Raw genomic sequence first — 24787 nt, 5'->3', positions numbered from 1 at the left:
AACACCGAGAAGGTCCCCGGTTCGATCCCGGGCGGAACCACACTTTTTGCACCTCAACACAACCCACTATGCCCTAACAACCACAACTCCACCACCACCTCTTCTTTTTTTCTCAACTCCCTCGGCTATATCCACAGAGGAGATGAGCCCCATACTCTCGGCGGGTTTTCATCCAACAAGATAGCCTCGGTTCCGTGGTCTAGCTGGTCATGGCATCTCGTTAACACCGAGAAGGTCCCCGGTTCGAGCCCGGGCGGAATCACGATTCACAAGGAATCAACTCCTTCCTTTTTGTCCAGACTATCTAGAGCTGCCATCACAGTTTTTTAGGAGGTGTAGTCGATATGGTAGGTTCATTGATGCCATTAGCAACTATCCTCTACCTCGAGTTGGGGCTCTTGTGCCCATGTTCAATCCAACTACTCCCTGAGTCAACGATACTCTTCATTTTTACTTGCTCCTGTTCGTAAAGTAGTTGTAGTTGGAATGAACCATCTCAAGCGCCCTCTTGGTAGCCTCATCCAAGTCTTCCTTGGGAAGTCCAAGGACATCATTGGCCAGACCATACTTGGCCTCGATGTTGCCGTCACCATTGGGGTAAAAGGTCCTGGCGTACATACCCATCGCCCAGCCCCTTCGGTCACCCTTCTTTAGCATATCCATCGCCCGGCTCCAGCGTTCGTGAGAACCCTCGTACTCAATCTCCCAGTCCTTGTCCGTGGTGCCCGTCACGCGTTGGATGCTGTCGAGCATTTCCCGCTGGGAGATGAGGAAGCTGGAGATCCACATTGGCTTGTTTCGCCACTGGGAAATGGTTGGTGACTTGTCATTTTCGTCTTCGGGCAGCTCCTTGAGGCTCAGAAGAGCGGCAATAGCTCGACCGCACTGGAGCCAGGTTGAGGTGTTGATCTGCGTCTTGCCGTCGTCGTAAAATGTCACCTTCCTTTGGTTGTCGCTAAAGTCGAAGCCGTACCATTGTGGGCCCTGAGCGATGGAGAACTCGTACCAATAAGAGCAGCCCATCGCTATCCAGGACGACACACCGGCATCCTCGATAGCCTTGATACCTGGCAGAACTGACTGGCCAGTCATATTCTCCTCTGCGAGAGATGCATTGGTGAAGTCGGTACCGTAGCAGTTGGGCATCACCCAAGGAACGCCGGCCTTTGCAGCAGCAGCGATGATCTTCTCCTGAGTACCAGGGGCAGCAGTGACAGACATGGAGATGGCGAGAAACTGCTGGCCCTTGAGGGCGGCAACAATAGAATCTTCGTTTTCGTAGTCAACAATGACGGATTTGGCGCCTTCGGGAATCTTGCTAGTGCTTCCTTCACGAGTGATGGCGGTGACTGTGTGCTTTCCGGTCTGCAGGAGTGCCCTGGCCAAATATTGACCGACAGAACCACCAGCCTGAAACTGGTTGTCAGTTGTTGATGCTCTTCGCGTGGGTTGAATTACTCACTCCGACGATGGCTACTCTCTCGATGCGGTTGGTGAAGCCCTCGGGCTGGTCCTTGGCGTACTTCTGAGCCATAGTGTTTAAACAAGATTCAAAATTTTGTAAAAGTGAAGATGTGGTCTTGGTTGATGTGAGCACGAGGTTGCTTGGTTGTGTGTATGGTATTGATGCTGACAACTTTCTCTACAAGACAGAGCCCAAGAGCATCTTTATATTTCATCTTGTCCCAAAACCCCGTCCCAATGTCTCGGAGATAGATAATTAATCGCCATTGAGGCTCTCTCGACCCTCAAGTACATCGGACTCGGAGCGGACTGAGAATTGCCGAATTGGGTAATCGCTCGGCCGGCGGCTCTCCACAAGCGACCAGAGACGCCCAATCAACGACCTCTGAATACGACAAACGGCTAGGGAAGCGATGGGAAAACACGCATCGACTTGGCGCGAACGTGTTAGTTGATTGGAAATTCGTCAGAGGCCGAAAGAGCGAGATGCCCGTGTAGCCTGATTCTCGCTTTTAACCCTCGTCCTTCGGAGTTTGCTAATGGCCGGTGTTTGAGTGGTGAATCATGATATCTCGCCTCCGAATATCCGACACAAGAGGCTTCAGCTACGTCGAGGACTATTTTTTAATGGCATTGATAAAGTGAGGGTGATGTTCTTCGGCTTTCATATGTCTATTAAATTGTTGAGTTGTGGCAACCTGCCGAACAATGGGTTATCTATCACTCGGCAGGGGCCCGTCAGAGCCGCGATGAGATATGGAATTTTCGCCCCATATGTGTTGTAAACCAGCGGTGTCCGCTGAACTGAGGTTTTATCACGGTTTGTATCCAATTATTCATTCTGAATAATCATATCAGTTTCTACTTCCCTTCTCACTATCCCCATCCTCCCAAGTCTTGCCTATGTCACTCCAGGGTCTTCGTCAACCACAGAGGATGTTTATCACCAGCCTGCTGTGACAGAAAATGTCTTCTAGACACTCACCCATCCATGTTGAAATTCCCAGCCCGCTAGCATACAATTTTTCCAGAGGAGCGAAGTCCGCATCTTTAACCCAATTGTAGATACTCCCCGGAAGCTATGCATATAGTTTCATTTTACTGACCTCCTATGCTCAACCCCGAGGGAGAGTCTGATCTATCTATATTATTACGGAATGGCCAATTTATTCATATCCACACCGGCGCGGTATGAGACCTAATCAATCAATCAACTTTTCCAAGTTCGAGCTCCACAACTCTGGAGGCTTCGAAGCAGGCTCCGACGATATGATCAAGGAGACAGTTGAGTAGATCTTAGAGAATCAGTTGACAGATCTTGCAATCTAGATTCATTGCATCTGGTATGTTCTTTTATGTGCCTCGGAGCGATCAATTTAGGCGATCGACGAGAAATTCTTCACCGGCCAGCTCGTCAACACAGGCGAGATCCCCATCTTTGCCATTTTTACCAAGTACGATGTTCTTGTTGAGCAGATTCAAAAGCGGTGCAAGCTATCAGACATGCAGAGCGCAGAGGGAAAAGCCTACGAGTATTTCCAGACCAATCTGGAGGGGCGGCTGAAGAGTATCGTAGGGGATAACCCTCGATTCTCAATCTGCCGTATAGCACTTGCGGACACGGAAGAATGGATACCCAAGTATACCACTACAGGTAAAGCAGTCTTGTCAAGCAAGTTAACTCATATTAACACTTGATGCAGACTCTATGGGCTCGCAGGCTCTGGTTCAGAAGATGACGCACCAGCTTCGTAGCCGGGACCTTCAAATCCTCTGGGTGGCCACTCAGGAGAGAGACAACTGGGCCAAGCTGATAGGTACGTATCAGCCAAGGTGAAATATGCTGGGCCCTGGTTAACTGACATTGGTAGATGGAATTTTCAACAATATCTCCCTCTTCTGGACAGCGCGGCGAGTCACCAAGGTCTCCTACCTCCCATACATCTGCCTCATCTGTGTCGTCTCGGTTTGGAAGATCCTTTACAGCAAAGGCACCAAGTGCTGGGGTATCGCCCCATGGAACTCATCGTATTCCGAAAGAACACTTGAATCGATCTTTCAAGCCACTGGAACCGGGAAAATCAACTTCTCTATCGGCCTGTTAGCAGCTAACTTTTATGGCTCACTATTTCTCCCAGAAGTAAGCAAGATTGTCTTGCAAATAGTGATAGGCGTTCATCTCTTTGGGTATTACCTACGTGAGTTGCAGGATCGAAAAGGTTTCTATCTGACCTCAAAGGAGGTCGAGGCGGCCTTGAGAGGCTTTGAGAGGAGTGTCGCTAGGGATAAGATGGTGAATGGGATGAGCGAAGAGATGGTGCGCATTCCCTTTAAAGATCGAGACTACGCCGAGGATATAACTAGGGCCGTTATTCGGGTTGCCAAGGAGGCGTCTGTTAGTAGCTTAGAATCCCCGTTTGAGAAGATGCGTGCAAAATATCAAGACAAAGATTAAAGGGTCTGTAAGTGCTGCAGTTTTATAAAGGTCTTATTAGCATTTATTTAATCATCATCCTCTAGCTTTGCCTAGCAGGATCAAGCATGACCTTGTTCTTTGTAATAGCATCAATCTCGTCAAGAATCTCAGGAGTCAACTTTCCAAGAATCTTGAGAGCTCCCACATTCTCCTCCAGCTGCTCCGGTCGACTCGCTCCCGTGATGACACTGCTCACGTTGGGGTTCTTGAGACACCAAGCAACGGCGAGCTGGCTCTGACTAACACCCAGCTTATCCGCAATGGGTTTGAGTTGCTTCACCTTTTCAATCTCCTCCTTCCAGTCGTCGCTTCCCATGCGACCGCGCATAAAGTCGGCAAAACCGTCCTTGCTCGCTCCGAATCGTGAGTCCTTAGGCGGTTGGCCGTCGACAACGCCGTTGTACTTGCCCGAGAGGAGGCCCATCTTGATGGGGCTGAAGGTTGTGAGGCCGAGGCCGACACGCTCATACAGACGCTGGAACTGGCCCTCAACCTTGTCACGGACAAGCATGTTATACTGAGGCTGCTCCACGATAGGACCAATCATCCTCAAGTCGCGGGCAATGCCAACCTATCTTGTCAGTCGTTGTGCTAGGGAGCTCTCCGGAGAGCACTTACAGCCTCTGCAATCTCATCGGGGCTCCATTCAGAGGTGCCCCAGTAGAGAGCCATGCCCTGATCAATTACAAAATTGAAGGCCCTCACAGTCTCTTCCATAGGGGTCAATCTGTCTGGCCGATGCGCATAGACAACGTCGACGTATTTTAGTTGAAGACGGGAGAGTGAAGCCTCCAAGCCCTCGATGATGTGCTTTCTCGAAAGACCGTGGTTGTTGACCAGAATCTCTCCATTGACAGCGCCCCAATTGATTTCTTTGACACTGTTAGCATACCGATCGGGCGGTGATTTAAAAAGGTTGCTTACTTGTGCTGATGACCAGGTCACTTCTCTTCCACCCAAAATGCTTGATGGCCTTGCCCATGACAACCTCTGACTCGCCGGCAGTATAGTTCTCAGCCGTATCGAAGAAGTTGACGCCCAGATCGTAGGCCTTCTTCATACAAGCAAACGCCTGCTCATCTTGAGCATAACCTCCATAGGTCATCCAACCACCAAGACTAATGGCAGAAACATGAAGTCCAGACCGACCGAGACGGCGGTAGATCATGCCCGTGTTTCGAGGTTCTGCCCAGGCCATTGTGAAGAATATTGACGATAGATGAGGAATATCATAAGAGTGCTATGCTTTCTTCAAGATTTTTGATCAAAAGCTGCTCAAGTCAATCCATATACACAGGGTCAAGCTGACGGAGAAATTCTCGGAGTAATATGATAAAGGCGGGGATGGAGTCACACCGAGTGACCAGGGTAAAATGACGCAAGAAATCCTCCGAAAGGTGTCATCGCGCAGCCCGCCCTAGTGAGATTTTTTGTTAGCTTGGGAGTGTCTGATCCTCCTCTGAGACGTCTCTGGGCATCGATTCGAGCAGCATGCGAGTGAGGGGAGACGGTGACCGGACGAGATATCCCAGGTCCAGCGGTGGCCAACAAATCTGAGAAGCCTGCTCCTCCATGAATTGATACGTAGGCATAGAAATGTTTGACTGGCTCGCCGAAAGCTCAGCTGTGTCGAATCCAGATTGGGTGTTCATCTGGAAGACAATCGCATCGTCGTTCGGAGTCTCAAGCATAAGCCCAGATCCAGAAACGGCGTCCATCTTCATCGTGAGAAGCGACAAGAGAGTTCGATTGCCTCCTCGACAAGAGGACAAAATATCTCGCAGGCGATGTAAGATTGGCCCTGGTTGATCAATTGGAATGGTTGAATGATTGCTGGCCATTGCATCAATCACCGCTGTAGCGATCTCAAACGTCTTGAACTCCTGCTCCGTGTTAGCAATGTCTCGCATTGGATCAAGGGCATATAGCTGCTTACCAAAGTTGGCCCATGAGACTCAAGTGCAGCCTTTGGAAGCTCGGAGACCAGACTCAAAAAGTCCTTTGCAATGTCAATCGGATTCATGCCCGGAATGACAATCCCAAAGCGCAAAGACGCCCTCCAAAGAACAGCACGCATCCACTGCCGAGTAATAAACATGTCCGCGCGCTGAACCTGATTCACGGGACCCCAGTCGTCGTTGTCGACCGAGTCAAGAAGCTTCTGCTGGAGGAGTTCAAGACAGCTCTGAGCCACGGACGCCATGTTGGGAATGTCCGAGTCTGTGTCTGCATTTCGTAGAATCTCAAAGATTCCGGATTGATCGAATACCCAGAATAGATGGACCAGCTTTAGAAAGGCGGGTAGGACCTCGGCCTGATCGTCGGCTCCGCCAAACCATGGGAACAGGATGTTAGGCTTCAACACGATGGGTAGTTTGTGAAGGAGCGCGACGCCTCTGACATGGATTATCAACAGAGTACATGATGGAGCGAATATTTGACGCACCTTTCTGTAACAAAGAGTAGCCAGAGAACCCGTCGCGAAACGTGTTGGTCTACCTCAGACAGCGACGCGTAGGTCGACTCGCGATCAAGTCGGAGGATTTGAGCCTGCGTTATGGCCTCGCGCAGATACACAAGCGACTTGGTGCCTCCAGGTGAAGCGTTCTCATGGTATATGTGTAAAAAGAATGAGATGCGAAGGCTATCAAGGAGATCGAGCGTCTGATTCAGCCCACTCGTCTCTACCTTGTCCACACTGGGCTGCCATGCAGTTTCCAGTCTCAGCTGCGCAATAGTAGCAAGGGCCACAGCATTGGCTAAGAACCTTGCTGAATCATCTCTGTCAGGGTTCTCCTTTATCTTGCTGCGCAGGTCAGTAGCATCGCAGATAGGCCAGATAGGAAACAGTCGTTCAGCGTAAACGTCGAGCACGTCAACCACGCAGGTTATCTCATCAGTCTGCTTCTCTCTGCCCCCATTCTCCCCACTGAGATCTATACACTTGACATCAACCTTGCCTCGACGTCTCCGCTCAATCTTGTCAAGGGTCTTTGCCCGAAGCCCTCGAGGGCCGCGAGTAGCTTGTAGGCGGTTAAAGGTACACTCTATCCCCGCGGCTGCACACCCCGTGCAAGGGGGTGTCTCTGAACATCGAATTTTCCGGATCTTGCATGAGTCGCAGGCCCGTCTTGCAAGTTTCTGGCGTGATGCCGAGGTGTTCGGAGTTGTTTTCGGAGGCTGATTCGGAGCTGGACTCGGAGCGGCATCCGGATGTGGGGACATGGCTCCGAGGAGTCATCAAACCACGACAGGAATGGAGGAAGGATCAGCTTGTGAGAGGATGATTTCTGGTACAGGAAAAAGATTCAGCAAATGAAGAATCCTCCGAGAAGCCTTCCCAAGCTGCCGGTACCTTGGACCGCATCCTCCTCGATGACGTGATCGCAGGTGATGAGCTCGCCTTCGAGGTCTACCCCGGATTTGCTCCACTCAAGCTTCGGCAGCTCAGTAGCGCCTCGCAGCTAAATTCATCGTCACTATAGCCTCGGTCGGGGAAAGAAGAGTATGGCGGACACGGGGTGGACATGTAGGATGCAATGAGAGGTTTCCAATTAGAGGCTATCGAGGCCAATGTTAGCATTTCCAGGTATGCCAGAAGGGAAGGTTAGCTTCACCTCTTGCCCAAAGTGTACGTCCCTTCAATTGTCTTTTGGCTTCCTTCCAGAGGCGCGCGGCCCAGCAGGTCACGATGAGGTCCAGGTCTTTGTCACTTAATACTTCCAGCAGCCTGAGACTCGGGGTGGATCTCAGCCCTCCGGTTTCCATCAGCATGGCCTCCTCTTCCACAGCTATGATACGTCCGACATCATCCTTCCATGTCATTTGCTTCCCCCTTCGCCCTCTAGCAGCCTTGAAGTTGCTTCCAACGCTGCAAGATGACCAGCTAGTAAGTCCAGGGCGAAGCTTGACATGGTTGTATGTACGACCGTCTCTTGTGTTGCCGTTGATGGCAATGTGTCGTCTCATGTGTATTCGGAACGAAATATCTCGGCAGGTATACAGGTCATCTTGCCGGAAGCGAAGTCTTCCTTGTCCATTGTTCCTCGACAACCGATAGCGGAGTTTCTTGATCGACAAGACTGAGGATGTTGCCCCACGAGGCGAGGCGCTCAACTCGTAGCGAGGGAGAGGACTCCCAGCTGGATAGATGGAACGACCATCCAGTATTAGAGAGATCAACTCGCTTGTTGGTAGTTGTACTCTTGGTCCATGACGGGACACTTCTTGGTATGTGGGAGGGCTAGGAAAGGCCATGGTGAATTGCTATCACAATCAACATCACAAAACCAACAGCTAATATGAGCGATTAGGAATCTTGGCACTTTAAACTATTAACCATACGTCCCTTCATAGGAACTCGCTATCACCCCCTCATTGTTCTAACATGATTCACCAGCTTGAAGATAACTGGGTGCAACAGATCATGCTTGAGTCCCGGAACTGACGGCTCTAGAGGGGTTGCTCCCAACAGAGTAGGAAACACGGCAAATATAGTTGACAGCAACTGAATTGATGGGCAACAGTATGTTTCTTACATCACTATCCCTCTACCATTCCATACCCCCGATGCGACATCCTTGGGCCGCGTGACAGCGGCATAGTGAGGAGGTGCACCTGTCACTCATGGTGGTATCAAGCTACGGGAACAAGGAGGGTATAACAATTAAAGATGCCGAATGACCGAATATTTCAATTTCCGGAGGGATTTTTGCGTTATATCTGAAGTGCTTTTGGCAATCAGTCGTGTGACGAGAGTAGAAGCATGGGTGTCTTCCCCTCTCGGCTTCTTTCACGGCTGTTCTCGTAACTTATCACGATAGCAAGAACATGGGGTATTGGGAACCAGTTCACCTCTTTTTCAGCCCGTGCATCGTCTTGGCAGGTGACAATACTGATCCCGAAAATGCGGGAGACGGGTATCAGATGCCAAGAAATGCTTGTTTGCGTCGAAACTCCTATCCGACGGGGTTCAACCTCTTTGACAGGGCGTCAGGTTAAACGACAACCAATAGGAGGGATGCCTTTGAGGTACAAAAAAGTGTCAGTTGACATGGAAAAGAAATCCCGCTACAAGGGTATCTGCACGAAACCAGTGACATATCAATGGTGGTGTAGCAGTGACGACATGATGAGCGGTCGAGAATCTTCAAAAGGGTGGATGGAAAGTCATAATGGTGATGCCACCAATTGTGCCGCAATATCCGTGGCGAGAGGGAATTAAAGAAGAGCGGCTTTTTCGGTTCTGACGGATGTCAGACTTGATTTGGCCATTCACAACCCCAACCCATCAACTCTGTTGGTGTGCCTCCCGCGGGAGTTGAAACGCTGCGATGGAATCCCGGGGAGGAGAGCCGATGAATCACGAGAGCAATCCTGTTTACTGTGCATCGTCTTGTTACCTTTGTCTATCACACTGCATCAGCTTCCCGATCGGTCCCGGAATTCTGATAACCTTGCTTCTTGGAAAGGTTGTGGAATCTTTTCAGCCGACTGGCACCTCCCGTTGAAGCTTTTGCAAGGCGTCCGGATAACTCGGCCGGGATGGAAACCGCTCGCTTGCCATAGGACGGATGCTCTACCGGCTGTCGAGGAGGGGGAGCGGCATCTACGGGTGGTTACAGTTATGATCGTCACTCACCCGAATGGTAAAGGTCAATTCTGGTGTGCCGACAATAAATAGCAAAGTCCCGCCGTGGGCAGAAACAAGAGATTATCTGCAGTCCATCCTGTAGAATACATACAGCTCATTGTAAGATCAATTGAAGTAACAAGAGTGCATCAGCCATGCCAGGTCTATTCCACCGCAAAAAGAAGGCTGCCGAAGGCGACCTCGAGACTGGCGGCAGACGTCAGTCTCGAGGCCGCATCGGCAGCATCTACGTCCCAGGCGTGGAAGACCTCGGCGAGTACCCAGCTCTGGACCGCTACATCAGCGTCTACCGCGACGATCGACGCCGGAGCGCGGCAGAGGAAGACACCACCGGCAAGAGTCGCAAGAAGCGACGATGGTGGCAGTTTGGAGGTGTCGATGCCGAAGAGACTCCTCCTGAAAAGCAGGGGATACCAGAGTCTTGGCTCGAAACCGACGTGACTACCGGCATTGCGACTTCGGAAGTTGACATTAGGAGGAAGAGAGCTGGGTGGAATGAGCTTACAGCCGAGAAGGAGAACATGTTTGTCAAATTTTTGGGCTTCTTCACGGGCCCAATTCTTTATGGCAAGTTACTACTCTCTGTGCATGAGAATGGGGTCGCTAACAAGAAGCCAAATAGTCATGGAGGTTGCTGCGTTGCTGGCTGTCGGTCTCGGTGACTGGGTTGACTTTGGAGTCATCCTGGGAATCCTCCTCCTCAACGCCTTTGTCGGATTCTATCAGGAGAAACAAGCCGCCGATGTCGTTGCTAGTCTCAAAGGAGACATTGCTATGCGATGCACTGTTATAAGAGACAGCAATGAGCAAGAAATCCCAGCTCGTGAGCTGGTACCTGGAGATATTGTAAGACACTTCCCCCTTTAACCGAGAACCATGTCTAACAGATGACCAGCTCATTGTCCAAGAAGGTGGTACCGTAGCCGCTGACGCACGTCTCCTCTGCGACTACACCCGACCAGAAGACTTTGAGCTGTACAAGCGTCTCAGAGCCGAAGACAAGCTCGACCGCAGCGAAGAATCGGACGAGGCAGAGGGAGACGAAGATCAAGAACATGAGCACAGCCAAAACACTGAAGTCAAAGGGGGTGACACCAATGGAAAAGAACGCGATGGTGATTACCAACCTCAGGAACTTGGGTACCGCAGTCGTCCACTCGTCGCCATCGATCAGTCCGCCATCACTGGCGAGTCTCTTGCTGTGGAAAAGTACCTGGGCGATATGGTCTACTATACCACAGGTTGCAAGCGCGGCAAGGCATACGGCATCGTAACTCACACAGCCCAAGAATCCTTTGTCGGCCGCACGGCAGATCTAGTCCAAGGCGCAAAGGACCAGGGTCATTTCAAGGCCGTCATGAACAACATCGGTACTTCTCTCTTGGTTCTCGTCATGTTTTGGATCCTCGCGGCCTGGATCGGTGGTTTCTTCCATCACATCAAGATCGCAGAACCTGGATCGCAGAATCTCCTTCACTATGCCTTGGTGCTGCTCATCATTGGTGTACCCGTCGGTCTGCCCGTCGTCACGACCACTACTCTTGCTGTGGGCGCTGCGTATCTGGCCAAGCAGAAGGCTATTGTGCAGAAGCTTACAGCCATTGAGTCGCTCGCTGTAAGTCTTAGATTTCTTGATAACATAGATACATGAGCTAACAAGTAACAATAGGGTGTCGATATTCTCTGTTCAGACAAGACCGGCACGTTGACTGCCAACAAGCTCAGCATCCGTGACCCCTTCGTCTCTGAGGGCCAGGACGTCAACTGGATGATGGCTGTCGCAGCTCTAGCATCCTCTCACAACCTCAAGACGCTAGACCCCATCGACAAGGTTACCATCTTGACATTGAAGAGATACCCTCAAGCCCGTGAGATCCTCCAGCAGGGTTGGATAACCGAGTCCTTCACCCCCTTTGACCCAGTCTCCAAGCGAATCACCACCGTGTGCCGTCTAGGCAGTGACCGGTTCACATGCGCCAAAGGAGCACCCAGGGCTATCCTGAGGTTGGCAAACTGCTCAGAAGCAGACGGCAACTTGTACAGAGAAAAGGCTCAAGAATTTGCTCGTCGCGGATTCCGTTCCCTGGGAGTCGCATACAAGAAGAATGACGGCGACTGGATTCTTCTCGGTTTACTCTCCATGTTTGATCCTCCGCGTGAAGATACGGCGCAGACCATCATCGAGGCTGGACATCTTGGTGTACCTGTCAAGATGCTTACAGGAGACGCCATCGCTATCGCCAAGGAGACTTGCAAGATGCTGTCGCTGGGCACCAAGGTGTACAACTCAGAGAGGCTCATTCACGGTGGCTTGGCTGGAAGTGTGCAGCATGATTTTGTCGAGCGTGCCGACGGCTTTGCAGAGGTATACCCAGAACACAAGTACACCGTCGTTGAGATGTTGCAACAGCGAGGTCATCTCACAGCCATGACGGGCGATGGCGTCAACGATGCCCCATCCTTGAAGAAAGCAGACTGCGGAATCGCCGTTGAGGGTGCCTCTGAAGCTGCCCAGGCCGCTGCCGACATCGTGTTTCTTGCCCCTGGCTTAAGCACCATCGTGCTGGCCATCAAGACAGCTCGTCAGATCTTCCAACGCATGAAGGCATATATCCAGTACCGTATCGCGCTGTGTCTACATCTCGAGATCTACCTCACACTCTCTATGATCATCATCAACGAGACCATCCGGGTCGAACTTATCGTCTTCCTCGCCCTATTTGCAGATTTGGCCACGGTCGCAGTAGCCTATGATAATGCTCATTGGGAACCGCGCCCAGTGGAATGGCAGCTCCCCAAGATCTGGGTCGTGAGCGTTATTCTGGGCATCCTCCTCGCGATTGGCACTTGGGTTATTCGTGGATCCATGTTCCTCCCCAGCGGTGGCATCGTCCAGAACTTTGGTTCCGTTCAGGAGATTCTATTCCTCGAAGTGGCTCTTACTGAGAACTGGCTCATCTTTGTTACACGTGGAGGCAAGACCTGGCCATCTTGGCAGCTTGTCGGAGCCATTTTCGGTGTAGACGTCATTGCCACCCTCTTCTGCTTGTTCGGCTGGCTCTCCGGCACCGGAGAAGTGACTACTCCCAGAGACCACTTCAACCAGAGCAGCAACGGATGGGTAGACATTGTCACCGTTGTCATCATCTGGTTGTACTCGTTCGGTGTTACTGTCATCATTGCCATCGCGTACTATCTCCTGAACAAGATTTCCTGGCTTGACAATCTCGGCAGGAAGAACCGCAGCAAGAAGGACACGGCCATCGAGAACATCATTGGACATTTGCAGAAGCTGGCTGTTGAGCATGAGATGGATGAAAAGACGGGCAAGAGCAGATATCTCCTTGTCGAAAAGGCTGGTGATGAAGAGGACGATATTTAGACGCACGCACACGATTTCTGCTTTTGTTCGCATCTGGTCAGCTCGGTGTAGGTAATTCATAACTCAAATAGCTTCTCTCGTATCTTTTTTGTTAATATACTTTCTTAAATTCCCAATGCTTCCTTGCGTCCCTTGCTCGTAGTATCAAGATAAGGCGCTTCACCCAGACTGCAGACCCGGTCACCAGCCCGAGCCGCATCATAATCGTACGTAGCGCAGTGCAGCGTCGACCTATTATCCCAAATGGCGCAGTCATTCTTGCTCCATCTATATCTCACCTGAGCATCGTGGTTCTGTGTGACAAGGTTGAACAGATAGCTCAGTAGCGTGTCGCTCTCATCCTTGGAGAGGCCGTTAATGCGCTTAGTAAAGCCCTTGTTGACGTACACCGACTTCCAGCCTGTAACTGGGTTCGTTCTGACGAGGGGGTGTACAGCTGAGAGGTTCTCGCCCTGGTTCAGAGGTGAACCACGGATACCCTTGCGTAGAGGGTTACCAAGGCGGGCAGCTTCATCATGGAAGAAGGATGCATCGTGAGTTGCAGTGAGTCCTTCGAGGAACTGCTTCATTGGTGGCGATAGCCTGTCATAGATCTCGTAGCCAGAGGCCCAGAGCTATGAATTGCATTAGTACTTGCACTTGTTTGACTTGAGTGACCCGAGCAACGTACTGTATCACCTCCAGTCGCTGGCAGTGTGTGAATCTTGAGCATGGCATAGTCTGACGGGACCTTTTCAAAAGTGCTGTCCTCGAGTTAGTGTTATTCCATCATATCATGATTTCAAGATGCGCGCTGTGAACTTACATGTCACTGTGCCAGCCTGCACTGGCAAACCGACTCACATCACTCAATTGATGTGTCAAACCACCTCCCTTCTTCTGCTTCTCGCTCGAGATGACACTAATCTGGTCACCAAGCTCACTACCCTCCTCTGTCAAAGGATGGATATGCAGTCCAGAGCTGGCAGGACATCCAGCGACTTCCGTCAGACGAAGCATGAAATCCTTCATCTCTTCGGGAGTCACATCTTGGTCCTTGAGGAATACAACTCCACGCTGCGAAATAGTGGCAGCAAGGTCACGGATGAGCCTTTCATCCCATCGCAGCAGATCACGGATCTGGAGTCCAGTGTATTCACGACCAATTACGGGAGTGACGTCGAGTTGTTGGATGTGGTCAAGGCTTCCCGTGTAAGTCAATGGCTGCGAGATCCGAGGCCGACTCTCTGGGTGACCACCAAGAATGTGGTCACCCAGGGTAGTCTCTGCTTGTGAAGGTGCGGCAGAAGGCATGATGCAATATTTGTGTACAAATTTTAATGAACAAGAAAAGGCATAGAAATGAAGGAACAAAATCGTGCAATTGAACGGCAAACGCTGAGGCTATATCAAAACCGGAGTGATCTTCCGCGATACTTGGTACCGAGTACATGCACCAACCAGGCTATCCCCGGACCGTTGAATGTCGAGCGACAGCGTCGAATCACGGCGCGCGGCAAAGACGACATCGGGACTAGGAATGGCATGCGAGGAGCTTTGGGCATGACGGAGAAAATCTCGGAGAGGAGAAGCCATCCCCACACCAACCCGAAGGAGTAGGTGAGATGACGCTAGAGGGGGGCCCTCTGCAAGACGCTGTATTGATGCTGCTACTCTTCAGTGTAGGAGAGACCTCTTGCGTGAGGTACATGTAGCACCTTTGGCCGGGGCCCTTGAGACGGGCTATTAACCATTGCCAGAATTGGCTCCATATCCATCTATGGCGTGCGCGGTCGTGCCACGCCCGTTCACTGGGATGTCGCCGCGGAGCTTCTTTCGGTAGACAAAGAGACCAAGGGCAAAAGAGTATATATCTTGACGAGAACCCCGAGTTGTGTTCCATCACCAGCGACAATCACCTCAGCATCGTTTCAGTGCATTTGATCACATTGCCAGTTGCCAATTGATTACCGATTACACCCGCATTCAACATGGGCACTGCAGATATCGAAGCAAGCCCTGCAGTAGCGGAGCGCTCCTCGGTGGATATCGCCAAAACCCAGGTCGGCGTCGGCAGACAAGAGCTTCACTCTGCCCTGCCTCCGCATGATACCTACGAAGGTGGTCACCGATGGGACCCGTCAGCTACATGGACTCCAGAAGAAGAGAAGAGGGCTGTGCGAAAGACGGATCTGCGTCTGCTTACTTGGCTGTGTTTGATGGTGAGTCTTGTCTTTGGTGCTTGTTTGGATTGAGCACTTACACGGGTTACAGTTCTTTGGTCTTCAACTTGATCGTGGAAATCTTAGCAATGCTCTTGCAGATGACCTCTTGACCGATCTCGGTTTGACAACAGATGACTATAACAATGTGAGCATTTGTATAAGCATTGTTATTGGACTTCCTTACTGATTTCCTTCAGGGCACAACCATTCAGCTGCTATGCTTCCTCTCTGCCGAGTTCCCAGTACAGTTCCTCACCAAGAGATTTGGCTTCAAGCGTGTCCTCCCAGTAGTATGTCCACCTCTCTTAGACAGCAAACCCCGTAAGACTGACTGAAAATTATAGTTGATGGTCTGCTGGGGGTTGGTATGTATGTCTTCACTCTCCCTCACCCGTCCCCGATCTTTACTGACCAGCACACAGCAACTTTTCAAGCCTTCATGACAGGTAGAACCAGCTTTTACATCACCCGAGCCTTCATCGGTCTCTTTGAAGGCGGTTTCATCCCTGGTGTCATTCTCATGGCGACATATTTCTACACCTCGAAAGAATTGTCCATTCGACTGGCTGCATTCTGGAGCACCCTCAACATTGCAAGTGAGCACAATTGTCCTTCCACACAAGCATCAACCAATACTCACACATTTCAACAGGAGTCATCTCTGCCCTGCTGGCTGCAGGCTTCCTCGAAATGCGAGGCGTCGGAGGTCACCCTGGCTGGTTCTGGCTTCTCCTCCTCGAGGGCCTCCTCACCGTCGTCATCGGCCTCGCCTCAATGGCATACCTCCCCACCAGCCCTACCGGCACAAAGACTCTCATCTGGCGCAGCTCTTGGTATACTGAGCGTGAAGAGGTCATCATGATCAACCGTATCCTCCGCGATGACCCTGCAAAGGGCCTCACGGCCCTGACTGAGCCTGCCACCTTTGCGGATATCAAGGCGGCTTGGACTGATCCTTCGCTCTGGGGATTGTACTTTATCGGTCTTGTCGCTTATATCCCCGCGACTCCGGTCACGGCTTATCTGACTCTGACACTCAAGCGTGTTGGCAACTTTAGCACTCTGGCTAGCAACCTGCTCACTGCGCCATCGGCAGCCCTCCAGATCATCACTATGCTAGCTTTAGCGTACAGTTCAGAGTATTTCAACGAGCGATCTTTCCATTGCCTCCTTGGAGAGATTTGGTCGCTTCCGCTTTTCACTGCGTTGCTCACGCTCCCAGATGAGGGCCGCGAATGGGGACGTTTCACCATCATCACCCTCATCTCGAGCTATCCCTACTTCCACCCTCTGGTCAGCTCCTGGATCTCTGAAAACTCATTCGACGTCAAGAAAAGAGCAGTCGCTGCAGCCACTTACAACGTAATTGTTCAAATGTATGTCACTTCGCCATTCCCTTCGATCAAGATCAATACTGACAGACAAACAGCGGAAGCGTTATTGGCAGCCAGATCTACCGATCCTGGGACTCACCCTACTACAAGAACGGCAACAAGGTGTGCATCTCGATCCTGTCGCTCTCAGTCGTCGTCTTCCTCGTGCAGCGCCAGCACCTCATCCGCCTAAACAAGAAGAAGGAGGCAGAGTGGGATCAGATGACACCTGAGCAAAAGATTGAGTACCAGACGGACAAGGAAGCCAGAGAGATTGATGGAAACAAACGACTCGACTTTCGATTTGCGTATTAGAAGTAGAGGTGCAAGATACTATGTATATAAATACTGGGCTGGGCAGCCACTCATTCTCTCTGCTGGAGACGTACAATTGACTTACACGGTTCCTAGTCCTATCGCCCATCCTGCCAAGCCTTCCAAATCAGAGCCAAATCCGGCGACCGCCACTCATGGTCGGTCAAATGCCCAACCTCGGCGACTCCGAAGGAAGCAAGGTTGACTTGTCTTGTTTTTTCACATGCCCATGTCCAAGTCTCAAAAATGGTCTAGTATCTCTCGTATTTCCCCCTTCGCATCATTATTCATCCGCTTTTATCCTAGTATTCTATCGTGAACCTATGTCTCAGGCTTCAAACCAACACGTCTCTCACCGCACACTCACTACAATTCACCTTTCAAGACATTTATAATCTTCCCTGGATAATCCGACCATCTCTCTCAAAATGGGCATCATCGGAAGCGTCGCCACAGGCCTTATTGGTGGCCTACACAGCTACATCATGGTCCTTGAGATGTTCCTCTGGACAGGTCCCCGTGGCCGCAAGACATTCAGACTCACAAAGGAGTTCGCCGAGCAGACAAAGGGTCTCGCCGCCAACCAAGGTCTCTACAACGGTTTCCTCTCTGCTGGACTCTTCTGGTCGCTCCTCCACCCGAATCCTGAGTTTTCGACTCAGCTCCAGACCTTCTTCCTTGGCTGCGTCGTCGCTGCTGGCGCTTTTGGAGGCGCGACAGCCAACCCTCGCATTTTTTACGTGCAGATGGCTCCGGCTGCCGTCTCGCTCGGTCTTGTTCTTCTTGGTCTCTAAATACGAGAGTTTTGTGTTTTGGAATGTGGGAAAGGGTTTAGCATTTGCATCATTGCTGTTTCAGTCGCGTGGGTGTAATGAGCAGGGTTGAGAAGACTAGGGTTCTCGCCATTCAAACCGCTTCTTCAACGTCCATGCAACGACATATCCTCGCCCAACGCTTGAAATGCGAAATCGCCATGTCATACACATTTCCACCACTTATCTTGTCGAGACGCCTTGAATCTCACACACTCAGCAACTCAATCTCAACCTTCGGCTCTGCCCTACAAAGTCCCCGTCCCCGGCTCTCGACGCCCGTGACAGCGACAAACTGTATCCTCGTGAGAGCCTTGCCGCCAAGCCAGGCAGAATTGAGGCTGTGTGAAACATTGGAACTGTGGATTGGATACCTGCAGGGCGGTGTGTCAGCGAGCTCAGCCAATAATTCATTTACCATCTGACGATTCCTATTTTGTTTCTCACGAGTCAACAACTCCACCAATTGCCTATAATTCTTCTACGTCCCTGCGACATGTCTTTCGCTTCTCTGTCAACAGAAGTTATTCAAGAGGTCGGGAAATATTGCGACGGTCAGCAGCTTGCTTCCCTCGCTCAAGTCAATCGCCACTTTTATGCCATCTTCAATCCTCTCCTTTACAAACATAGCATCGCCAACGACTCACCCTCCCAAGAATGTGTGAGGTGGGCTATAGAGTATGGCGAGCTCAACACGCTCAAGTACGCTATTAGTCAAGGGGCAGACATTAATGGCTCTTGTGCGATAACGGAGAGATATGTTCATTCCGGCATGTCTTCAACACCACTGCATGTCGCGACCGCAAACAGCTTCCATGAGATGGTGCAGTGGCTTCTTGACAATGGTGCAAGTTTGCATGAACCATCATTCGGGTTGTGCGGGTGCGACCAGTGGGGCACTTATAATTCGGGTCTCTTCTGGTATCCTCTGCATTTTGCAATCATCCATAGCGATGAAGCCATGCTACGGCTTTTCCTCCAGAAAGGTGCCTACTTCTCGGCGGACAGGGTACCAGGCCTGCGATGCGCCATTCAGAATGAACGGCTGGATATAATCGACCTCCTCGTCCAGCAACCGAGCTTCGATCCTCGTTACCAAGATCCTCATGAACAAAATGCCCTTCATTACGTCTGCAATGTCCAAGACCCCAGCGCCGCCTATCAGATCGTCCATAGGCTGGTTGATCATGGCGTGCCAATGAACGTCATGGTGCAAGGCGATACACCTCTCTCGCAGCTAGTCTGCAGGGCCATGTATAAGCCTGCGATCGCCTTACTCGAGCGTGGTGCTGACCCCTACATTGATGGGCACAATCAGAGAATGCATTTACTGGACTTGTGCTTTAATGATAGACTTATCTACCCATCAGAGCCAGAGTCCGTGACCACAGAGTTGAGGGAGGACCGAAGAAAGCTAGTGGCCATGTTCATTGCGAAAGGGGCCGACGTGAACAGAGTCACGACTATCGGAGATGAATATCGCACGCCCCTCTTCCGGGCACTAATAAGCGGGAAAGACGTCGAATGTATCAGGATTCTCCTCGATGCCGGAGCCAGCATCAGGAACGCCGTTACAGATACAGATGGTTCCAAAACCGAGGGTCTGCTCCGTGAGCTCTTCCGCCAAGTCGCCGGTTTGTTCCCATACGTTACAAGGATGGGTGGTCCTAAAGAAGCATATTTTGAGCCGTACAAGGACTCTGTGCGTCTCTTGTTAGAGAATGGTGCGCGCATTGACTCGGTTGACGATGAGGAGTCAGCCTTGGGGATATGTTGGAAGATGGCAACTCCAAAGATAGGAACCTGGGCCCTCGAGTTTCTCATAGACAATTCCACACGCCAAAATGTCACGCTAGAGTTTGTTGAAGCTCTTTTGGAGAAAACGGAGAACGAGGAGGTTCGCGAGCTGTTGGAGCGACTTCAGGACAAGTTAGCGGGAGATGGTGAGAATGATGACGCAGAGACGGCTGACGAATAGGAAGAAAGATGACAATAATGCAAAAAAGAATACAGCCTCACATCTTTTCGTTAATGCTTGTCACAGTTTGCCAAGAAGAGATCCCTGTTTGCTCTTTATATGCTACCATCTTGGCGCCAGGATGGCGTCTATAAGTCTTGGGGGGTGTCAGACCTCCTTTGCCATTCTGGCGTCTCGTTTCCTTCTTAACTCATGTAACCAGGCAACTTGTGCTCTTCGCCCATTGTAGGTACACAAAGAAACCTTGTCTTGCCTCAGTCATAGCCTTGCGCAAGGCAAAAATGCGAAATTCATCATAGCAAGAATCGGCATTGGGAGCCTCACCCGTGTTGATACACGCTGATTGGCTGATATGTTCCACACCATCCTCGCCCTGCTCTTCCAGCGCGACAAAAAAATGTTGGACCCTGTTTGTGCTCCCAAGAACAAGACCAAGACGGCAACACACGTCGTCAGTGCCATTGCGAGGCGGATCACCATGGCCCTTGGTCTACGCATCGCCAATGACTAAACTATGAAGACGCCATCTATATATTCAAGCCTTCGGGCGACTCTGCGCCTGCCAGAATTGGCATTGGCTCGTGGCTCAGTCACGCCTTCCGTCGGACCCAGCAACGCCGACCCGCCGATGATCCGTCACTTCCATCTGCAACGACCCCTCCCCCGCATCAGCTCTGGAGCTTCATCTCACCCATCAGCCTCAGCTTATTCTTCCCTTCTCTCCAAACCACCTATTGCTTGCCATACTCGAGAACAATCTCGTTCCTTTTTCTCGAGCTTGACTTCAGCTTCCGCTCCCCGTACTGTTCTTTCTCGATCTGCTTGCGCCTCCCTTGGCTTCACCCCACCTTCACCCTTCTCTTCTCTCCCTCGCCAGCAGCAGCGTCACTGCTCTTACCGCCGAGCCATGTATCGCAATGGATCTGACGTCGCCAGCGCTAGCCTCGACATTCGTCGTGGTCGCGAGGTCCTCCCCAAGAACGTCAAGCCACTGCATTACGATCTAACCCTCGAGCCCAACTTCGAGACCTTCAAGTATGAGGGTACCGTTGTTATCAATTTTGACGTTGTTGAAGACTCTACCTCTATTGCTCTCAACACTGTAGAGCTCGACCTTCATGAGACCACCGTCGAAGCCAACGGCGCCACTGTCACGTCCTCCCCCACCCTCGACTACAACAAGGATACCCAGACCACGACCATAACTTTCGACAAGACGATTCCTGCAGGACAGAAGGCGAGATTGACTCAACGCTTCACCGGTACTCTCAACGATGATATGGCTGGCTTCTATCGCTCGTCCTACAAGGATGAGCAGGGAAATACCAAGTACATTGCCACAACTCAGATGGAGGCCACCGATGCGCGCCGCGCATTCCCTTGTCTTGATGAGCCGGCTCTCAAGGCTACATTCACCGTCACCCTGATCGCTGACCACGATCTGGTCTGCCTTGGTAACATGGATGTTGCTTCCGAGAAAGAGATCGATTCTACGATTACGGGCAAAAAGCGCAAGGCCATCACCTACAACAAGACTCCCATCATGTCTACCTACCTCCTGGCTTTCGTCATTGGTGATCTCAAGTACTACGAGACCAACAACTTCCGAGTCCCAATCCGAGTTTGGTGCACGCCTGACCAGAATGTCGATCATGCTGTCTTCTCTGCTGAACTTGCTGCGCGGACACTCGAGTTTTACGAGAAGCAGTTTGGCAGTGAATATCCCCTCCCCAAGATGGACATGGTGGCGGTTCCCGATTTCGCCGCTGGTGCCATGGAGAACTGGGGCCTCATCACTTACAGAGTTGTCGATCTTCTTTTGGACGAAAAGACCAGCAGCGCCACGACCAAGAAGCGCGTGGCCGAAGTTGTGCAGCACGAGCTGGCCCATCAGTGGTTCGGCAACCTGGTTACCATGGACTTCTGGGATGGTCTGTGGCTAAAGGAGGGTTTCGCAACATGGATGTCATGGTACTCTTCCAATGCCTTCTACCCCGAGTGGAGAATCTGGGAGGGCTACGTTATCGAGGACCTGCGCTCTGCCCTTGGTCTTGACTCGCTGCGCAGCTCGCATCCCATCGAGGTGCCTGTCAAGCGCGCAGACGAGATCAACCAAATCTTTGATGCCATCTCATACGAGAAGGGTTCATGCGTTCTGCGCATGATTTCCAAGTACCTTGGCGAGGATGTCTTCCTTGAGGGTGTCCGACGCTACCTGAACAAGCACGCCTACGGGAACACAGAGACTACTGATCTCTGGGCTGCCCTCAGCGAAGCCAGCGGCAAGGATGTCGAGCGTGTGGCCGATATCTGGACCAAGAAGGTTGGCTTCCCCGTTGTTGCGGTCACCGAAGACGAGTCCAATGGCACCATCCACGTCAAGCAGAATCGTTTCCTTAGAACGGCCGACGTCAAGCCAGAGGAGGATGAGGTTCTATACCCCGTCTTCCTCAACCTCCTGACCAAGGAAGGCCTCCAAGAAGATCTTGCACTCAACACGAGAGAGGCTGACTTCAAGGTGCCCGACTTTGACTTTTACAAGGTCAATTCGGCTCATTCCGGTATCTACCGCACTTCTTACACCACTAGTCGGCTTCAGAAGCTTGGCCAGAACGCTAAGGCAGGCCTTTTGGGTGTTGAGGACAGAGCCGGCATGATTGCCGATGCTGGTGCCCTTGCTGCCGCTGGCTACCAAAAGACATCTGGCTTGTTGGCTCTCCTCCAAGGCTTTGACTCTGAGAATGAGTTTATTGTCTGGGATGAGATTACACTCCGCATCGGATCCCTCCGAGACGCCTGGAGCTTTGAGGATGAAGAGGTCACCAAGGCCCTCAAGGCTTTCCAGAGAGATCTGGTCAGCAAGAAGGCCAATGAGGTTGGTTGGGACATCACCGATACCGACGACCACATGACCCAGCGCTTGAAGGGTCTCATGTTTGGAAAGGCCGCCATGGTGGAAGACGAGCCCACCAAGAAGGCAGCATTTGAGCTGTTTGACAAGTTCATCAAGGGAGACCGGGATGCTCTCCAGCCTAACCTGCGGCCCAGCGTCTTTGCTGTTGTGCTGTCTTACGGTGATGAGGCTGAGTACAATGCCGTAGTCAAGGAATACGAGACGGCCAAGCAAAGCAGCGAGCGAAACACCGCGCTTAGGTCCCTCGGTTTCGCCCAGGACCCTGCTCTAATCAAGCGTACACTGGAGTATACGCTCAGCGATCAGGTCAAGACTCAGGACCTGTACATGCCTCTCAGCGCCCTCCGCGCACACAAGGAGGGAGTCATCGCACTCTGGGGATGGGTCAAGGAGAACTGGGAGGTCATCACTAAGCGTCTGCCGCCTGGCATGTCGCTCCTGGGCGATCTCGTATCCATCTCCACCAGCTCCTTTACTCAGGAGAAGCAGACTGCTGATGTGAAGAGTTTCTTTGAGGAGAAGGGCACCAAAGGCTTCGACCTTGAGCTGGCGCAGAGCCTGGATGCCATCAAGGCCAAGCAAAACTGGCTTGCACGGGATAGAGAGGATGTCAAGGAGTGGCTCCGTGAGAACAAGTACCTGTAAACTAGAAGCACATGAACCTATAGAAAGGACAAGATGCTAAACATACGACACCACTAGATATAGGTAGTCACAATCAAACCGTCAACATAGTAACCTGTCGTTTGTACTATTAGCTCTCGGTTGACCCTGTTGATTCTGTAGTATATCCATACAAGGGTAGGAGAGATTGACGGCTTACAAGACGTCTCGATAAGCTTCGTTACATACTCTCAAGTGAAACTGTTGGTCAAACAAGGCATTTCTTAATGTGTCTGTTATACATGTACAAGTATACACGGTCATACAACCTCGTCCCCATATATTTTTCTGTTCACATCTCATCTCTTCAAGCCTTGCCAGTGAGCCAGTCACGCTCCATATTCTTGCCCAACCCAGCTGTACCAGTAACGGGCAGATCACGCTTCCGCAGCTCCTCCTCAATGACCTTCCATCGGCCTACGGCGATCTCTCGGTCAATGGGGCCGATCCTCTTGCTGTGCACCTTGACGTTGGGCAGCGAGGGGAGGTCGGTCCGGGCCTCGAGGATCTCGGCCAGCTTCTTGCCGCGCTTGGTGTTGTTGACGGTCAGGGCGAGGAAGTGGTGAGGGGTGCGGGCGGCGCCGAGCTTGACGTCAGAGATGAGGCGGCCGGTGAGTTGGTAGAGACGCTTGCGGATCTGAGATGGTTGTTAGCATGTGGCAGTGGGTGTAAGTGGGGGGGATATCGTACGGCAAACTTGAGGTGGTCGTTGAGAGTGACTGTCTTCCATGAAGCATCCCATGCCTTGACAATCTCCTGAGCCTCCTCGACAGAAATCTTGACCACCTCCTCAGGCTGCTCAGCTTCACTCATCAACCGTCCAGTGACAGCCGAAACATCCCCCTTGAGCGTAGCCTTTCCATCCTGGACTTGGAGGTCCAGGGCCAGTGTCTGGTCGAGCTCGCTCCTGTCGCTGGGACGCCACTTCTTGGCTACCAATCCCTCAAGCAGACCCGCCTCCTGCAGCGAAAGGGCTTCAACGACGGCCTGGCGCAGGTACACCTCCAGCACGGCCTTGTCCTGCACCTTGTCGGCGCTGCCGAAGCCGCGGAAATCGCTCCCCTCATCCCAGTGACCAGGCTGCTCCCACCACGTCTTGAGCGGCTCAATCTCCTCCAGACCTTCAATAGTAGTAGCCGGTGTGTAAGACGGGTCAACAGACTGAAGCTCCTCCTCTGTCACAGCCTCTGTGCGTTTGGGTGGTAGGGCAATACGAGCTTCCCGGAGGGCTCGAGGGCGCCGGTCACGCCGCGGCTTCATATCCAACGCCTCCTCCGGCAGGTTCGACTCGTCCACGGGCTCTGGACGCTGTGTGTAGGGATCCTCAGGCCCGGGGGCCTCACCCTTCCAGAGCTTACCACGGACCCATTCCGTGTTCTTGCCGATGCGGGCGGGGGAAGACGTCGAGAGGGCGGCGGCGCGGGCGGAGAAGGGGATGCGATTGAGGGATGTCGATGGCGCTACGGCCGATTGCAGGGACGATAGACCCCGCACCCGCGGTATTCGAGGCATTGTGAGTGGTAAGGCGTGGTTGTGATGGGTTCCTTTCGAGG

The 24787-nt window shown here is 51.8% G+C and overlaps 10 protein-coding genes across 10 annotated transcripts; 6 read left to right on the top strand and 4 right to left on the bottom strand.

The window, feature by feature from the left end:
* Positions 1 to 450: 450 nt before the first annotated feature.
* NECHADRAFT_36605 (uncharacterized protein) lies at positions 451 to 1534 on the bottom strand (the record flags this gene model as incomplete). The annotated part of the gene is made up of 2 exons (XM_003052439.1): positions 451 to 1410; positions 1463 to 1534. 2 exons carry the CDS (start codon positions 1532 to 1534, stop codon positions 451 to 453), a joined length of 1032 nt encoding a protein of 343 aa, XP_003052485.1.
* Positions 1535 to 2967: 1433 nt separating this feature from the next.
* NECHADRAFT_77503 (uncharacterized protein) lies at positions 2968 to 3919 on the top strand (the record flags this gene model as incomplete). Its single annotated transcript, XM_003052915.1, has 5 exons — positions 2968 to 3118; positions 3168 to 3281; positions 3336 to 3604; positions 3636 to 3662; positions 3704 to 3919. The coding sequence occupies 5 exons, from the start codon at positions 2968 to 2970 to the stop codon at positions 3917 to 3919; spliced, it is 777 nt and encodes a 258-aa protein (XP_003052961.1).
* NECHADRAFT_67078 (uncharacterized protein) lies at positions 3918 to 7165 on the bottom strand (the record flags this gene model as incomplete). Its single annotated transcript, XM_003052438.1, has 7 exons — positions 3918 to 4511; positions 4559 to 4812; positions 4865 to 5180; positions 5250 to 5357; positions 5407 to 5823; positions 5877 to 6336; positions 6387 to 7165. 7 exons carry the CDS (start codon positions 7163 to 7165, stop codon positions 3981 to 3983), a joined length of 2865 nt encoding a protein of 954 aa, XP_003052484.1. The 3' UTR covers positions 3918 to 3980.
* A 2562-nt stretch (positions 7166 to 9727) lies between these two features.
* On the top strand, positions 9728 to 12975 carry NECHADRAFT_77500 (uncharacterized protein; the record flags this gene model as incomplete). The annotated part of the gene is made up of 4 exons (XM_003052914.1): positions 9728 to 10214; positions 10273 to 10439; positions 10489 to 11208; positions 11263 to 12975. The coding sequence occupies 4 exons, from the start codon at positions 9728 to 9730 to the stop codon at positions 12973 to 12975; spliced, it is 3087 nt and encodes a 1028-aa protein (XP_003052960.1).
* A 104-nt stretch (positions 12976 to 13079) lies between these two features.
* On the bottom strand, positions 13080 to 14268 carry NECHADRAFT_77499 (uncharacterized protein; the record flags this gene model as incomplete). The annotated part of the gene is made up of 3 exons (XM_003052437.1): positions 13080 to 13589; positions 13646 to 13718; positions 13781 to 14268. The coding sequence occupies 3 exons, from the start codon at positions 14266 to 14268 to the stop codon at positions 13080 to 13082; spliced, it is 1071 nt and encodes a 356-aa protein (XP_003052483.1).
* Positions 14269 to 14945: 677 nt separating this feature from the next.
* On the top strand, positions 14946 to 16867 carry NECHADRAFT_35299 (uncharacterized protein; the record flags this gene model as incomplete). The annotated part of the gene is made up of 7 exons (XM_003052913.1): positions 14946 to 15176; positions 15229 to 15324; positions 15377 to 15469; positions 15524 to 15548; positions 15602 to 15775; positions 15832 to 16555; positions 16609 to 16867. 7 exons carry the CDS (start codon positions 14946 to 14948, stop codon positions 16865 to 16867), a joined length of 1602 nt encoding a protein of 533 aa, XP_003052959.1.
* A 428-nt stretch (positions 16868 to 17295) lies between these two features.
* NECHADRAFT_77497 (uncharacterized protein) lies at positions 17296 to 17661 on the top strand (the record flags this gene model as incomplete). Its single annotated transcript, XM_003052912.1, has 1 exon — positions 17296 to 17661. One exon carries the CDS (start codon positions 17296 to 17298, stop codon positions 17659 to 17661), a length of 366 nt encoding a protein of 121 aa, XP_003052958.1.
* Positions 17662 to 18175: 514 nt separating this feature from the next.
* On the top strand, positions 18176 to 19657 carry NECHADRAFT_77496 (uncharacterized protein; the record flags this gene model as incomplete). Its single annotated transcript, XM_003052911.1, has 1 exon — positions 18176 to 19657. One exon carries the CDS (start codon positions 18176 to 18178, stop codon positions 19655 to 19657), a length of 1482 nt encoding a protein of 493 aa, XP_003052957.1.
* Positions 19658 to 20522: 865 nt separating this feature from the next.
* NECHADRAFT_58836 (uncharacterized protein) lies at positions 20523 to 23321 on the top strand. The gene has a single exon (XM_003052910.1). The coding sequence runs from the start codon at positions 20565 to 20567 to the stop codon at positions 23214 to 23216; it is 2652 nt and encodes an 883-aa protein (XP_003052956.1). The 5' UTR covers positions 20523 to 20564; the 3' UTR covers positions 23217 to 23321.
* A 116-nt stretch (positions 23322 to 23437) lies between these two features.
* Positions 23438 to 24765, bottom strand: NECHADRAFT_103663 (uncharacterized protein). The gene is made up of 2 exons (XM_003052436.1): positions 23925 to 24765; positions 23438 to 23871 (listed from the first exon to the last, which is right to left on the bottom strand). Exons 1-2 carry the CDS (start codon positions 24744 to 24746, stop codon positions 23542 to 23544), a joined length of 1152 nt encoding a protein of 383 aa, XP_003052482.1. The 5' UTR covers positions 24747 to 24765; the 3' UTR covers positions 23438 to 23541.
* Between the last annotated feature and the right edge of the window lie 22 nt (positions 24766 to 24787).

The sequence above is a fragment of the Fusarium vanettenii genome (genome assembly GCF_000151355.1).
Source record: "Fusarium vanettenii 77-13-4 chromosome 3 genomic scaffold NECHAsca_2_chr3_3_0, whole genome shotgun sequence".
Lineage (NCBI taxonomy): Eukaryota > Fungi > Ascomycota > Sordariomycetes > Hypocreales > Nectriaceae > Fusarium > Fusarium vanettenii.
This window is presented reverse-complemented; position numbering and strand designations above follow the sequence as displayed.